The following is a 16,185-nucleotide window of genomic DNA, read 5'->3' on the forward strand; positions in this document are numbered from 1 at the left end:
ATATTTGAAGTTAGGCAGTCTTTACTTCTCACAAACATCTAAGTAAACATAAAACTAATTGCTCATAAAAAATTTGTTACATTATGATGTAGTAAATATTAAATCCTACATGGCTATACATGAACACCTAGAGAGAACAAAATAATAAATTGACCACTGGAGAATTGACATGATTTGGAAGCTTAATTGTTTTTCCTGTGAATTGAATCACTCAATATCCTTCACAGAAAAAGAATGCTCGGTGGTACTTCAGAATTCACACTTGAGTCTTTAGCATCTTCAGAGATTTGTGCCCAAAGGAGACTATAAAAGATGACTATAACAACCACAACTTTGACTCTTCACTGTAAGATGAATGGATGCTCACTTCAAGAAGTAGGACTTTGGCTATTGGTAATGAATCTGGCTGAGTGGTTTTCATTTATCATCTGAGAAGAACATGTATGTACTCAGTCAGTCACAGCACTAAAAAGGCAGGTATAATCAAGCAGTAGGCCTGTGTGCCACCTTAGCTGGCTTGATGTATTTCTACCACCAGTTTATGAGAGAGGAAGCAGTCACAATCAGAGAACCAGAGTTCCTGTTTACCCACACAAGACACAGCAAGACCTACTTTTCACCACTATCTAAATGTGTCACAATTAAAAGAGTTGAAATCTTTGGGCATTTACTGATATTTAAAGATTCAAGTAAAAGATTTAAAAACTGTGCATGAAGAGTTAACGTTGCTTAGAAAAAGCTTACTATATCTTATGTAATTGCAGATATGCTGAAAAGAACATTATGTCATCATATAAAAACCTGGTTAGAAACTAGTGTTATATCAAGAAGTCATTTGTTCTCAATAAACCTCTTTTAGTTGTGTGTTGAGTTTTAGCATGTTCTTTTCATAGTGATTACATAGATATTTTCAATTATGTGTTAAAATACTTTATATTTCAAATATATACAAAATCTAACAAATTTACAATAATTTTATTGATAATTTAAAATTCCTATCTAGAAGGTGTGTGAGTAATAATTTTATCTATGCAGGGAACTCATACAATATCTATTAAAAACCTTTTTTTACAATCAAATCTGGTTTATAGAAGTCTGAGATTTTTATAATTTAACATTCTTATTATATAGATATTAAGCAGGACAGTTCAGGCAGGTTGAGTATCTAATTCTGATTTTACTGTTATGTATCACATGCAAGTTAAGAATTCTTTCTTCAAAGTATTAAAATACAAATTTTTTAAAGTAGTATTTTATAAAAATGTAGGATTTTATGTAAAACCAAAACATATTTATGAATATATTGCAATTCCATAAATGACCCATATGCATCTATGCATAATTCTTAGATTAATACTTTTTTAAAGAAGCATTTAAAAGATTAGTTGCTATCTGAGTATTTCCTACTAAACTCTATGCATTCATCTTTCTTCACATGCCCAGGATTTATTTCTGTTATTCTCATCTTTTAATTTTATATTTCGCTGTAAGTTGTACTGGATTAAACAATATAATGTGAAGAGAAAAGGGAATATTATGTGAGGGAAAGTTTTTATGTGATTCTGCTAAAGAACTTTAATATTACAGAGTGACTCATCCCTGCAGGCAAATAAATATGGCTGCTTGGGCATCTTTAAATGCAAATGTTTGTGTATTAATGATAGTAAAACTATGCATTTATAAATCCCTTTCTGTGATGTCTTCATCACAGCCTTGTTCTGGCAGCAGCTACACTGACCCATGGCTCTCCTTGAGAGTGGAAACCACACTGCAGTGACAGAGTTCATTTTATTGGGCCTGACAGATGACCCAGTCCTTAGAGTCGTCCTCTTCATCATCATCCTGTGCATCTACCTGGTGACCGTGTCTGGGAACCTCAGCACCATCCTTCTCATCAGAGTCTCTTCCCAGCTCCATCACCCCATGTACTTTTTTCTCAGTCACTTGGCCTCTGCTGACATAGGCTACTCATCTTCTGTCACACCCAATATGCTTGTCGGCTTCCTGGTGGAGAGAAATACCATCTCCTACTTCGGATGTGCCATCCAACTGGGCTCAGCTGTTTTCTTTGGGACGGTTGAATGTTTCCTTCTGGCTGCCATGGCTTATGATCGTTTTATAGCAATCTGTAGCCCACTGCTTTATTCAACCAAAATGTCCACACAAGTCTGTGTCCAGTTGCTTGTAGTATCCTATTTTGGTGGTTTTCTTAATTCTTCCTCCTTCACTATGTCCTTTTTTTCTTTTCTCTTCTGTGGACCAAACAGAATCAATCACTTTTTCTGTGATTTTACTCCTGTAGTTGAACTCTCCTGTTCTGATAACAGCATCCTTCTAGTTCTAGATTCATTTTCTGCTGGTTCTATCATTTTGATCACAGTGTTTGTCATAGCCGTCTCCTATATATACATCCTCATCACCATCCTGAAGATGCGCTCCACTGAGGGCCGCCAGAAGGCCTTCTCCACCTGCACCTCCCACCTCACTGCAGTCACTCTGTTCTATGGAACCATCACCTTCATCTATGTGATGCCCAAGTCCAGCTACTCTACAGACCAGAACAAGGTGGTGTCTGTGTTCTACATGGTGGTGATCCCCATGTTGAACCCCCTCATCTACAGCCTTAGGAATAATGAGATCAAGGGTGCTCTGAAGAGACAGATTGGTAGGAAAATACTTTCTTAGAGATATCTGTTACTTTAAAAGACTTCATATAGTAATAATGCTTAATTGATATAATACAAAAGTTAGTGTCCTGATTGAAAAAGCTTGATGACAATGTTAGAATGTGAGAAGCTTTTCAATAAATATGGGGGTTCAAATTTCATACAGCATAGGAAACTAGACAATTCTTTAATAATGTCAAATGTTTTTAAAATTAATGACATAAATCTAATCAGACAAATAAAAACCACTAAACATACATTAGAAAATGCATTAATATATTTCAAAGTTATTCATTAACTGTGTCACAGATTGGATCTTAATTGTCCCCAGAGTCTCATGTCATTGGCCAAAGTCTATTCCCTATTTGTGGCACTCATGGGGAATGCTAGAAACATTTAGAAACTGAGAATAGTTATGATATTATTTTACTCAAGACATGCTATATACAAGTGATGTCACTCAGAACTTTGTCTATTTTCCTTATTGGTCAGGAGGTGAGCGACTTTGTTCAATCACAGATCTTTATCATGATGTATAAACAGAGACCATATTTATGGCCTCAATTCACCGGGGACTGAGGGACTGAGACCTCTAAAATTCTGTTCCAGAAAATCCTTTTCTTTCTGTAGGTTGATCAACTTAGTTATTCCTTATAGTAACAGAAAGCTGGTTAATAGAGTCTTCAGTCCTTTGGGATATGTTTTTCTATTTTTAAACACTAAGTTATCTTGAGATAAATCTGTTACATCTATCCATCCGATTGCATGATGAAAAACAACAAAAGACTAAAATATCTAGGAATATTGTAGAAAGGTTATCTGTAACATTGGACTATTTAGACCTATAAAACTTCTGATCTGTAGTCTTGGCCTCTGGTCATAGCTTAATTGTGGGGACTGTAGAGAAGAGGAGGGAATCGACCTGTAATTCATCGATGGATTTCCATTTCTAATAATATTTTTTGCTTTTGAAAGTTTCATACATTACAGTATGTATATTGATCAAATCCATTAACCACTCTCTTCCACAAACTTCACATAGTACCCCAATGCAATGCACCTCCAACTTAATAATCCTCTTCTAAATATTTTAAATTATTTCCTTTATTTGGGGGTATTATAATATTATTACACTCCTTTTTTTCCTCCAAACCTCCCATATATCCCTTCCTGTTCTTTCTAATTCATAGCTTCTGTTTTTTTTTTTTACTTTTTATTAATAACATCTGAGTTCAATTAGTGATGCACATGGGTGTGTGGATATCCACAGGGTAACTAGCATACCAGTACTTGTGTTGAGAAAAGAGAGAGACTCTACCTTCTGAAGAACAATCTACTGCCAGTAGCTCCTCTGACAGGGGTGGGACAGGGCTCTTCTTCCATTCCTGCTGGAATTTTGATTGGCCTTATCTTGCACAGGTAACTGTATTCATTGTACAACAGCTAAGTTATATCTAGAAGTCAGCATTTCATAGCACTTTTCTCAATTTGCCAGATTTTACATTCTTTCCAGTTCCCCTTCCCAAAGGCTGTCTTTCTCTTGAAGCTGTGATTACCTTTAGTAGAGATTCAGGAAATCTTCAGATGATGGTGCTATCACACAAGTTTTCTGGGACTCTTAAGATGGATATTGGTATTGATGACCCATGCTCAAGTGAACACACAGAGTACTTTGATCACCTATAACCCTCAGCAGTAACCACTACCCTCTGCATAGAGAAGCATGTCTGACCGAGGTTGGGAGCAACACAAACTTCTCTGGGATGATGATTTTTGCCTCCCTGAACTACGTCCTGTGTGCCCCTGCCCAGCTCTGGCGTCGTGCCTGGGCTAATCTGTGTTGTTCTATACCAGGTACAAAGTAGGAGTTCTTGTGCTGGAATGAGCAGGTTCCCAAGTTTCCAAGAGCCAAGAGAAACAAACCAAAAACTTTCCCAGAAGAGTCAAGCTTCTATGTTCCACCATGGGACTGAGAAAAGGAAAGTTTTAGAAAGACTTCATGGTCAGAGACACACCTTGCTCTGCATGCTAGGGCTTTCCTGGCTGTCTTTTCCTGAAGCTGTGATTACCTTCAGTAGAGATTCAGGCAATCTTCAGATGATAGTGGCTACCACACTCATTTATTCCTCTTTCCTATCTCTGCTTGAGTGTTTCAGAAGAAAATTCCATCGTTGAATACATTTTAGAATTACAGTTTAGAATTCTTACAAATAAGAGCTCTTTTCTATGTCTCTGGTGTTACAAATGAGAAACAGTCAAAATAGAACTTATAGTCTACAATAGGATTCCAAGAATGAAAATTAAAAGTAAGTGATGTTGACTATGAGTTTGGGTTGGATACTGTGAGACAAAAACTTGACAAAGCAAAACAAAAATAAAGAAGGAAAACCAACCGAGTAGAAGAGGTTGATATGCTAGGGCATAGAATGTTCACCATAGTCATCTCTCAGAGTTCAATGCCCCAGCAAGGACCACAGAGTGTCCTCCTGTTCACCTCGGATGGAGGGCTCTCTCTGATCTGTTAGTTGTGTGAAGTCAGTACTCACACATGTGAATTAGATCAACTTTAGAGTTTTCAGTTGCAACAATGGCAGCATTGGTCAGTGTAATCAAACCCATGGGACCACAACCCGAACAAGTATAAATGCTAAGTTTAATATCAAATTAGAGATTACAGGATAAGAATTCTGTGAACATCCATAGAACATATGAGATAGGGGGACCTAACATTCAAATATTCTCTTCCAACATAAGGTATTTGATAATTTAGAAGAAAGTACTACAAACATGCACTGTAGGGTTAATGAGGAGGCAAAAGACAAAACTATGGCATGTTCCTATGAGACATGCTGTTGATAGACATCACACATATGCTCAGGAGAATAGAAAATATAAGAAAGCAAGCCATGTGTAGATAGCAGCCAAGAGAGGTCTAGGATTGAACTTGTATGCAGTGTAGTCAAAACCCAGTGATATATGGAGGTAAATTGAAAATGAACAAACAACTCAAGGCTCAAATTTTCCCATCAAGTGCAGAGAAAGATTTTCAAGCCAAAAGAAATGCAGAAATACTAAATATGGAAGTTAATGAAAGCAACATATAAAAGAAATAAAACTAATACCATCTTGTGGCTATTGGGAAGAATGAACATAGTCTGTAATATATTATTTTATTAAAGATATGAGACATTTGAAATGTATATAATTACAGAAAATCAAAAGTAATGTGTATACAAGATCAGAAATATTCAGTGTGGATTTTGTATATATTGACAGTCAGGATAATATATCTCTACTGCATCCCAACAACCCTACTACAGCAGGCCTTGAGAAATGTAATATAACTGAAGCATGTGAAAAAGACCTTAAAATTGCCTTTATGAATATGATAGTTACCCTTAAAGAAGAAATTAATAAATTGTAGGGATAAGTCCCACCCCTTAGGGGGCGTGTTCGCCTCAGGCTAAAGTTCTCCTATAAAATTGGTGAGCGTGCTCCCAGCGTCCTCTTCTGCTTTCCTGGTCTCAGCGGGAACAGTGGTTCTGTAAGTCTATTCCTCCATTAAAGCTGTCTATATTTTGACAATCTGTCTGCATTCGCTTACGCCGTTACAATAAATCCTTTAAGAAATTTATGAAAAACAAACAGTGGAAAAAAGCAAATAAAATAATCCAACATCCAAAATAAAAATAGAACCAGTAAATAAAACCCAAACTAGCCTAGCAGTGGTTGTGCACATCTTTAAACCCAGTACGCAGGAGGTAGAGGTAGGCAGATCTCTCTCTTGTGAGTTCGAGGCTAGCCCTTGTTCAAGAGCTAGTTCCAGGACAGCTAGAACTGTTACACAGAGAAACCTATCTCAAAATACAAAACAAAACAAAACAAAATGGAGGGAAATTGGCAAATTAAAAATTTAGATACTTTAACTAAAGCCTCAGAGGCAAGTCTCATCACTAAAGTACAAGAGATGAAAGAGAGAATCTCAATCATTGAAGATCTGATAGAAAAAATGGGTACTTTAGTAAAAAAAATGATAAATCTGAAAATATTCCAGCATAAAATATCTGGGAAGTCTAAGATACTCTGAAAAGACAAAACCAAAGAATATTAATAGGCATAGATTAAAGACAGAGAACAAGCTCAATATTCTCAACAAAGTCTTAGAAGACAATTTCCCAAAAATACCAAACACCAAATAGACTAGATCAGAAAAGAAAGGCCCTTGGGCACATAGTAGTCAAAACACTAAGCATATAGAACAAAGGAAGAATATTAAAAGTTGAAAGGGAAAAAGACAGTAGCATATTGTACTGGCTTGTTTTGTGAATCAACTTGGCACAAATTAGAGTCATCAGAGAGGAGGGAGTATCATCATTTGAGGAAATGATATTCAGCTGTAAGGCTTTTTCTCAATTAGTGATCAAAGCAGGAGGGACCAGCCCATCTTGGGTGGGGCCATCCTGGGCTGATTGTCCTGGATTCTATAATAAAGCAGTCATAGCAAGTCATGAGAAGCAAGCCAGTAAGCAGCACCCCTCCATGGCACCTGTATCAGCTATCACCTCCAAGATCCTGCCCTGTTTGAGTTCCTGTCCTGACTTCTTTTAATATGAACAGCAATGTGTAAGTGTAAGCCAAAAAAATGCCTTTCACTCCCAAACTTGCTTTTTGGTCATGGTTTTGGTCACAGCAATAGAAACCATAACTAAGACACATATAAAGGCAGACCTTTTAGGACAACAGTCGATTTCTCAGTAGAGACTCTAAAAGTCAGAACAGTCTGTACAGATGTTCTATAGAATATGAGAAAGCACAGATATCAGCCCAGACAACTATATCCAGCAAAACTTTCAATCATAATTGGTGGAGAAAAATGAGATATTCTATGGTAAAACCAAATTCAAGCAATTATTTATTTAGATATTTTTCCCTACAAAAAGGGCTAGGAAAACTCCAACCAAAAGAGATTAATCATTCACAAGAAAATACAAGGAGGAAAAAAAATCCCAGACCAGCAAATCAAAAGAAGGAAAACACACACACACACACACACCACCACCACCACCACCACCACCACCACCACCACCACCACCACCACCATTACAACAACAATAAAGTAACAGGAACCAACAAACACTCTGCTACCACTGCCACCACTGTCACCACCACTATCACCACCCTACAACAAAATAACAGGAATCAACAAACATTCCTCACAGATAATTCTCAATGTCAATGGTAGCAGATGCCCTCTAAAAAGACAGATACTAACAGGGTGGTTTTGAAAACAGGATCCATCCTTCTGCTGCTAAGAAACATACCTTACCATCAAAGATAAATGTAAAAGGATGAAAAGAAAATTCCAAGAAAATTTACCTTAGAAGCAAGCTGGTGTAGCCAATTTAATATTTGACAAAATAGAGTTCAAACAAAACTAATCAGAAGAGAAAGGAAAGGACAGTAGGGTGAAGACCAACCAAAGAAACACACCCTGATCCTGAAACCAGAGCCAAAGAAACACACCCTGACCCTGAAACCAGAGCCAAAGGATTTAAAGGGCCAGTGAAAGAAACATACTGTTTCTGAATCCAGAGCCAAAGAAATGATCAACCAATCCCTAAGTATAAAATCCAGCCAATCTCTGATCTTGTCCAAGCTCAGGAATTGAAATTTGATCATTTTCCATTCTGAAATACTTCATCCTGGAAGAACTCCACCACTAAGAAGCCCTACATAAGTCCTCCATCAGTTCAGTTTGGGGCTACCATTTCCCACCCTGGTAGAGGCAGCCACTCTCCCGGGTTCCTCCCTAACAATAAATCTCTTGAATGAGGTTTGGGTAATGACCTTGGAGTATATCTATTAAAATGGTCAGAATTAGAGTTGAAAAGCGGGATATAACAACAAACAATGAGACAATCCAGACAAAATACTTTAAAAACCTGTACTCCATCAAGTTGGAAAATTTGAAGGAAATGATAATTTTCTGTATAGGTGCCATTTACCAAGGTGAAATAAAGATAGATAAGCATTTTAAACAGATCTACATCTGCCCTAGTGAAATAGAAGGGACCATTGAAATAAAATAGTTTATGGCCAGATGTTTATTGTAGAATTCTATTGGACTTTCAAAGATGAGTTAACATTTATACTCCTAAAATTATTCCACATATTGGTAACAGAAGGAACACTACCCAATTTGTCTTATTAGGCCAGTTGCTGATACCCAAACCAATAAAGATCCAATGAAGTAAGAGACTTGTAGACCAATTTTCGTCATGAACACAGATGTAAAACTTTACAATCAAATAATTGCAAACTGATATACTTAGGTGGCATCTTGCACTGATGTCACCACTCCATTTATTCTAATCCATGATCTTTTTATCTCCTTAAAACAGGACTTAGTTCCATTCCACTTCCTGGTTCTCTTTTCTCCTCAAATCTTACATTTTTTATTTTTTGTTCACTTTCCTTATAAGTCTTTATAAACATGCGCACTAATAACGACACAGTCGAGTGTAAACTAGACTGTTTTGAGATTTCCTCAGCAAATGGAATGTAGTCATGTCGCTTCACTTCAGTCTCAAGAAGACTCTTCAGAAAAGGGCAAAGCAGTCACATTCTTTAACAAAATATCATAAGAACAATCTCTAGGACACATAGTAATATTTACTCCTCTGAAGCCTTTTGAACCAGGCCCCCACAGTTTATCAAATCACACTCAGCACCAAAGTCTTCCATGCTCCTACTAAGATGACCCATTACACACTAAATTATTCAACTGCTTTTCTATTTCACAGTCCCAAGGTCCACGTTCCTTCAAACAGCAGCATGATCAGGTCTATCACAACACCCCAGTCCCTGGTACTAACTTCTTTCTTGGTTAGGGTTTCTTTTTCTGTGGATAGACACCATGACCACAGCAATTCTTCTACAGGAAACACATTTAATTGGGTGGTTCACATTTTCAGAGGTTTAACACATTGTCATCATGATGTACCATAGTGGTGCAAAGGTAGACATGGGTGCTGGAGGAGTTGAGAGTTCTACATCTTGGCCCGCAGGCAACAGGTGGTGGTCTTAGAACCACCTAGAGTGAAGGCTGAGAAAAGAAAACTGCAATCCAACCCCACAGTGACACACTTCCTCTAACAAGGACACTTCAACAAGATCACAGCTCTTAATAGTGCCACTTCACTTTGGGGGTCATTTTCTTTCAAATCACCACAAGGGACTTAATAATTTATTCTATAAGGACTCTGTCATATTCATAAAGGCTATTTTAAGGTTTTTGTCACATGTTTCAGCTATGTTGCAATTCTCAGAACTTGCAACAGTAGTGCTGCTGGGCCCTAGTCGACATATAACATCCTAAATACTATTATATATCCATGCAACCCTGAATACTTCTTATCTCATTTGCTCATTCTTTTTCATTTCTGTGATTATAAATATTTCAAGTAACTCCAATATTTTTAATAAAGATAATATATTATGGCTTGTGTCTAGTCATCCCAATATCAACCAAATGCTACTGGTTTTATTTCTTTCATATATTGCTTTCACTGACTTTCATTTTTAGTATTCCTTGAATCCTTTTGGCTTGGCAATATTTCTCAACACTTGATAGAAAAACTTGAGCCTTAAGGCATTTGTTTACTTATTTCATTTACTTTGAGATATAACTTGTTTTTGACTGTATTGAATACAAGTTTAAGGTGAGAGTTCTGTGACTGCTATCTTTGCATGGCTTCCTTACTTACATTTCCTATTTTCATGAGAATATGCATGATGTTTATCAATGACATGTATCCAAGGGACAGGCCCCAGTTTTTGTTTCCCTTCACCTATCCCTAAAGAGCATTAAACCTACAAATCATGTTGGTAGTACTTTCTTCTAAATTATCAAATACCTTATGTTGGAAGAGAATATTTGAATGTTAGGTCCCCCTATCTCATATGTTCTATGGATGTTCACAGAATTCTTATCCTGTAAACTCTAATTTGATATTGAACTTATTAGCACTTATACTTGTTTGGGTTGTGGTCCCATGGGTTTGATTACACTGACCAATGCTGCCATTGTTGCAACTGAAAACTCTAAAGTTGATCTAATTCACATGTGTGAGTACTGACTTCACACAACTAACAGATCAGAGAGAGCCCTCCATCCGAGGTGAACAGGAGGACACTCTGTGGTCCTTGCTGGGACATTGAACTCTGAGAGATGACTATGGTGAACATTCTATGCCCTAGCACATCAACCTCTTCTACTCAGTTGGTTTGCCTTCTTCTTTATTTTTGTTTTGCTTTGTCAAGTTTTTGTCTCACAGTATCCAACCCAAACTCATAGTCAACATCACTTACTTTTAATTTTCATTCTTGGAATCCTATTGTAGACTATAAGTTCTATTTTGACTGTTTCTCATTTGTAACACCAGAGACATAGAAAAGAGCTCTTATTTGTAAGAATTCTAAACTGTATTTCTAAAATATATTCAAAGATGGAATTTTCTTCTGAAGCACTCAAGCAGAGATAGGAAAGGGGAATAAATGAGTGTGGTAGCCACTATCATCTGAAGATTGCCTGAATCTCTACTGAAGGTAATCACAGCTTCAGGAAAAGACAGCCAGGAAAGCCCTAGCATGCAGAGCAGGGTTTGTCTCTGACCATGAAGTCTTTCTAAAACTTTCCTTTTCTCAGTCCCATGGTGGAACATAGAAGCTTGACTCTTCTGGGAAAGTTTTTTGGTTTGTTTCTCTTGGCTCTTGGAAACTTGGGAACCTGCTCATTCCAGCACAAGAACTCCTACTTTGTACCTGGTATAGAACAACACAGATTAGCCCAGGCATGACGCCAGAGCTGGGCAGGGGCACACAGGAAGGAGTTCAGTTCAGGGAGACAGGAATCATCAGCCCAGAGGAGTTTGTGTTCCTCCCAACTTTGGTCAGACATGCTTCTCTATGCAGAGGATAGTGGTTAATGCCGAGAGTTATAGTTGATCAAAGTACTCTGTGTTCACTTGAGCATGGGTCATCAACATCAATATCCACCTTTACAGTCCCAGAGAACTTTGCAGAAGGGGCATTGGAAAGAATGGAAGGAGAGCACTGTCACCCATATCAGAGGAACTACTGGCAGCAGATGGTTCCTGAGGAGGGACAGTTACTCTCTTATCTGAACACAGCCACTGGTATGTTATTTGCCCTGTGAATGTCCACACACCAATGTCTATTTGTGCAGCACTAATTGGACTCAAATATTGTTAATAAAAGTGAAAAGTAGAAGTTATAAATTTGAAAGAACAAGGATGTACATGTGGGAAGTTTTGGAGGAAAGAAAGCGGAATGAAATTATAATTCCCCAAGTAAAGGGAATAATTGTTTATGGCATGCCTTAGTAAAAACAAATATCACAACTAGCCTCAATTCCTAAATGTTTGAAGCATTCCCCACACACCACACAATAGAGAACAGGCTTTTCACAATGACATGAGAGTCTGGGGACAATTAAGATCCAATCTGTGACACAGTTAATGAATAACTTTGAAATATATTAATGCATTTTCTAATGTATGTTTAGTGGTTTTTATTTGTCTGATTAGATTTATGTCATTAATTTTAAAAACATTTGACATTATTAAAGAATTGTCTAGTTTCCTATGCTGTATGAAATTTGAACCCCCATATTTATTGAAAAGCTTCTCACATTCTAACATTGTCATCAAGCTTTTTCAATCAGGACACTAACTTTTGTATTATATCAATTAAGCATTATTACTATATGAAGTCTTTTAAAGTAACAGATATCTCTAAGAAAGTATTTTCCTACCAATCTGTCTCTTCAGAGCACCCTTGATCTCATTATTCCTTAGGCTGTAGATGAGGGGGTTCAACATGGGGATCACCACCATGTAGAACACAGATACCACCTTGTTCTGGTCTGTGGAGTAGCTGGACTTGGGCATCACATAGATGAAGGTGATGGTCCCATAGAACAGAGTGACTGCAGTGAGGTGGGAGGTGCAGGTGGAGAAGGCTTTGTAGCGGCCCTCAGTGGAGCGCATCTTCAGGATGGTGATGAGGATGTATATGTAGGAGACGGCTATGACAAATACTGTCACCACAATGATGGAGCCTGCTGTGAATGAGGGGACAACTGCAGGGACACTGACATCAGAACAGGAGAGTTTTACTAATGGGGAAAAATCACAGAAAAAGTGATTGACCCTGTTTGGTCCACAGAAGAGAAGAGAAAAGAAGGACATTGTGAAGGAGGAAGCATTAAAAAAACCACCAAAATAGGATACTACAAGCAACTGGACACAGACTTGTGTGGACATTTTGGTTGAATAAAGCAGTGGGCTACAGATTGCTATAAAACGATCATAAGCCATGGCAGCCAGAAGGAAACATTCAACCGTCCCAAAGAAAACAGCTGAGCCCAGTTGGATGGCACATCCGAAGTAGGAGATGGTATTTCTCTCCACCAGGAAGCCGACAAGCATATTGGGTGTGACAGAAGATGAGTAGCCTATGTCAGCAGAGGCCAAGTGACTGAGAAAAAAGTACATGGGGTGATGCAGCTGGGAAGAGACTCTGATGAGAAGGATGGTGCTGAGGTTCCCAGACACGGTCACCAGGTAGATGCACAGGATGATGATGAAGAGGACGACTCTAAGGACTGGGTCATCTGTCAGGCCCAATAAAATGAACTCTGTCACTGCAGTGTGGTTTCCACTCTCAAGGAGAGCCATGGGTCAGTGTAGCTGCTGCCAGAACAAGGCTGTGATGAAGACATCACAGAAAGGGATTTATAAATGCATAGTTTTACTATCATTAATACACAAACATTTGCATTTAAAGATGCCCAAGCAGCCATATTTATTTGCCTGCAGGGATGAGTCACTCTGTAATATTAAAGTTCTTTAGCAGAATCACATAAAAACTTTCCCTCACATAATATTCCCTTTTCTCTTCACATTATATTGTTTAATCCAGTACAACTTACAGCGAAATATAAAATTAAAAGATGAGAATAACAGAAATAAATCCTGGGCATGTGAAGAAAGATGAATGCATAGAGTTTAGTAGGAAATACTCAGATAGCAACTAATCTTTTAAATGCTTCTTTAAAAAAGTATTAATCTAAGAATTATGCATAGATGCATATGGGTCATTTATGGAATTGCAATATATTCATAAATATGTTTTGGTTTTACATAAAATCCTACATTTTTATAAAATACTACTTTAAAAAATTTGTATTTTAATACTTTGAAGAAAGAATTCTTAACTTGCATGTGATACATAACAGTAAAATCAGAATTAGATACTCAACCTGCCTGAACTGTCCTGCTTAATATCTATATAATAAGAATGTTAAATTATAAAAATCTCAGACTTCTATAAACCAGATTTGATTGTAAAAAAAGGTTTTTAATAGATATTGTATGAGTTCCCTGCATAGATAAAATTATTACTCACACACCTTCTAGATAGGAATTTTAAATTATCAATAAAATTATTGTAAATTTGTTAGATTTTGTATATATTTGAAATATAAAGTATTTTAACACATAATTGAAAATATCTATGTAATCACTATGAAAAGAACATGCTAAAACTCAACACACAACTAAAAGAGGTTTATTGAGAACAAATGACTTCTTGATATAACACTAGTTTCTAACCAGGTTTTTATATGATGACATAATGTTCTTTTCAGCATATCTGCAATTACATAAGATATAGTAAGCTTTTTCTAAGCAACGTTAACTCTTCATGCACAGTTTTTAAATCTTTTACTTGAATCTTTAAATATCAGTAAATGCCCAAAGATTTCAACTCTTTTAAAAGTGACACATTTAGATAGTGGTGAAAAGTAGGTCTTGCTGTGTCATGTGTGGGTAAACAGGAACACTGGTTCTCTGATTGTGACTGCTTCCTCTCTCATAAACTGGTGGTAGAAAAACATCAAGCCAGCAAAGGTGGCACACAGGCCAACTGCTTGATTATACCTGCCTTTTTAGTGCTGTGACTGACTGAGTACATACATGTTCTTCTCAGATGATAAATGAAAACCACTCAGCCAGATTCATTACCAATAGCCAAAGTCCTACATCTTGAAGTGAGCATCCATTCATCTTACAGTGAAGAGTCAAAGTTGTGGTTGTTATAGTCATCTTTTATAGTCTCCATTGGGCATAAATCTCTGAAGATGCTAAAGACTCAAGTGTGAATTCTGAAGTACCACCGAGCATTCTTTTTTTTTCTGTGAAGGATACTGAGTGATTCAATTCGCAGGAAAAACAATTAAGCTTCCAAGATCATGTCAATTCTCCAGTGGTCAATTTATTATTTTGTTTTCTTGAGGTGTTCATGTATAGCCATGTAGGATTTAATATTCACGATATCATAATGTAACAAATTTTTTATTAACAATTAATTTCATGTTTACTTGGATATTTGTGAGAAATAAATATTGCTAAATTTCCAATATAAAAGCTAAACCTAGTTTTAATTCAATACCTTTTCCAAATAGTATTTTTAGTTGCCTTCTTTAACATACGTCATCAAGAACCCTGGGGGAGTATAAAGTGGAACCTCATAGGAAGTTGAATTCTATTTTGTTTTACACATTTATATCATTGTGTAAAAAGAAAGAGCAAGAATGTCGAAAATTCCATAAAGAATCAGCATTTTTAGCCTGGTCTACAGAGCTAGTTCCAGGACAGGCTCCAAAACCACAGAGAAACCCTGTCTTGAAAAAAAAAAAAAGAATCAGCATTTTTTAATGACCTGGATGCCACTAAGAATGGAAGTAGAGGCAAAGCATCATCTCTTGGTGTAGGTAGGTCATAGCAGAACAGTAACTCTTCAGCTTTAAGACACATTGGTTTTTTAGTTCTCTTGCTTATTCTAATTTCAGAATCTTGTATAGCCTTGCTATTGCAGGGTTGTTTTGACAAACAGTGCAATAATTACAATTTTCCTATCAACATCCCTTGTTACTGATAAGTATATTAATCATTTTACACATAGTGAAATTTCATAGTATGTTGCGGTATAGATTCTTTTGCTATTCTTGTTTTTCATTAGCTAGGGCAGAGACTGAAGAGTTCAAACAACTTGTGTACTATGATACTGAGCCCTATATATCTAACAGTGGTTTGATATCTACGTTCTATAAAGAACTGAATGCAATCCAGAACAAGCAAACAAACAAAATCCAGATGATCCAGCCATTAGTGAATTAAACAGTCTTGACATAATAACGAAAACTGCAAAGAAGAACCTGGGAAAATGTGTTCAGTAATCTTAACCATTAGTTATAATAGAAATTAAAATGACTTGGGGATCTATTATGAAGAAAATAAATGATCACAAATATTGGAGATGTTATGGGAAAAGGAATTATTATACACTTTGTGGTCTTTTTCTACCCCCACTTTCTCTCTCTCTCTTCTCTCTCTCTCTCTCTCTCTCTCTCTCTCTCTCTCTCTCTCTCTCTCTC

At 36.8% G+C, this 16,185-nt stretch overlaps 2 protein-coding genes across 2 annotated transcripts; one reads left to right on the forward strand and one right to left on the reverse strand.

Moving 5' to 3' along the window:
- Positions 1 to 1,740: 1,740 nt before the first annotated feature.
- Positions 1,741 to 2,685, forward strand: LOC126514429 (olfactory receptor 502-like). Its single transcript, XM_050163344.1, has one exon. It carries the CDS (start codon positions 1,741 to 1,743, stop codon positions 2,683 to 2,685), a length of 945 nt encoding a protein of 314 aa, XP_050019301.1.
- A 9,796-nt stretch (positions 2,686 to 12,481) lies between these two features.
- LOC126514436 (olfactory receptor 502) lies at positions 12,482 to 13,427 on the reverse strand. The gene has a single exon (XM_050163350.1). The coding sequence runs from the start codon at positions 13,424 to 13,426 to the stop codon at positions 12,482 to 12,484; it is 945 nt and encodes a 314-aa protein (XP_050019307.1). The 5' UTR covers position 13,427.
- Between the last annotated feature and the right edge of the window lie 2,758 nt (positions 13,428 to 16,185).

The sequence above is a fragment of the Alexandromys fortis genome, unplaced genomic scaffold (genome assembly GCF_014885135.2).
Source record: "Alexandromys fortis isolate MF-2015 unplaced genomic scaffold, M_Fortis_MF-2015_v1.1 scaffold_129, whole genome shotgun sequence".
Taxonomy (NCBI): domain Eukaryota; kingdom Metazoa; phylum Chordata; class Mammalia; order Rodentia; family Cricetidae; genus Alexandromys; species Alexandromys fortis.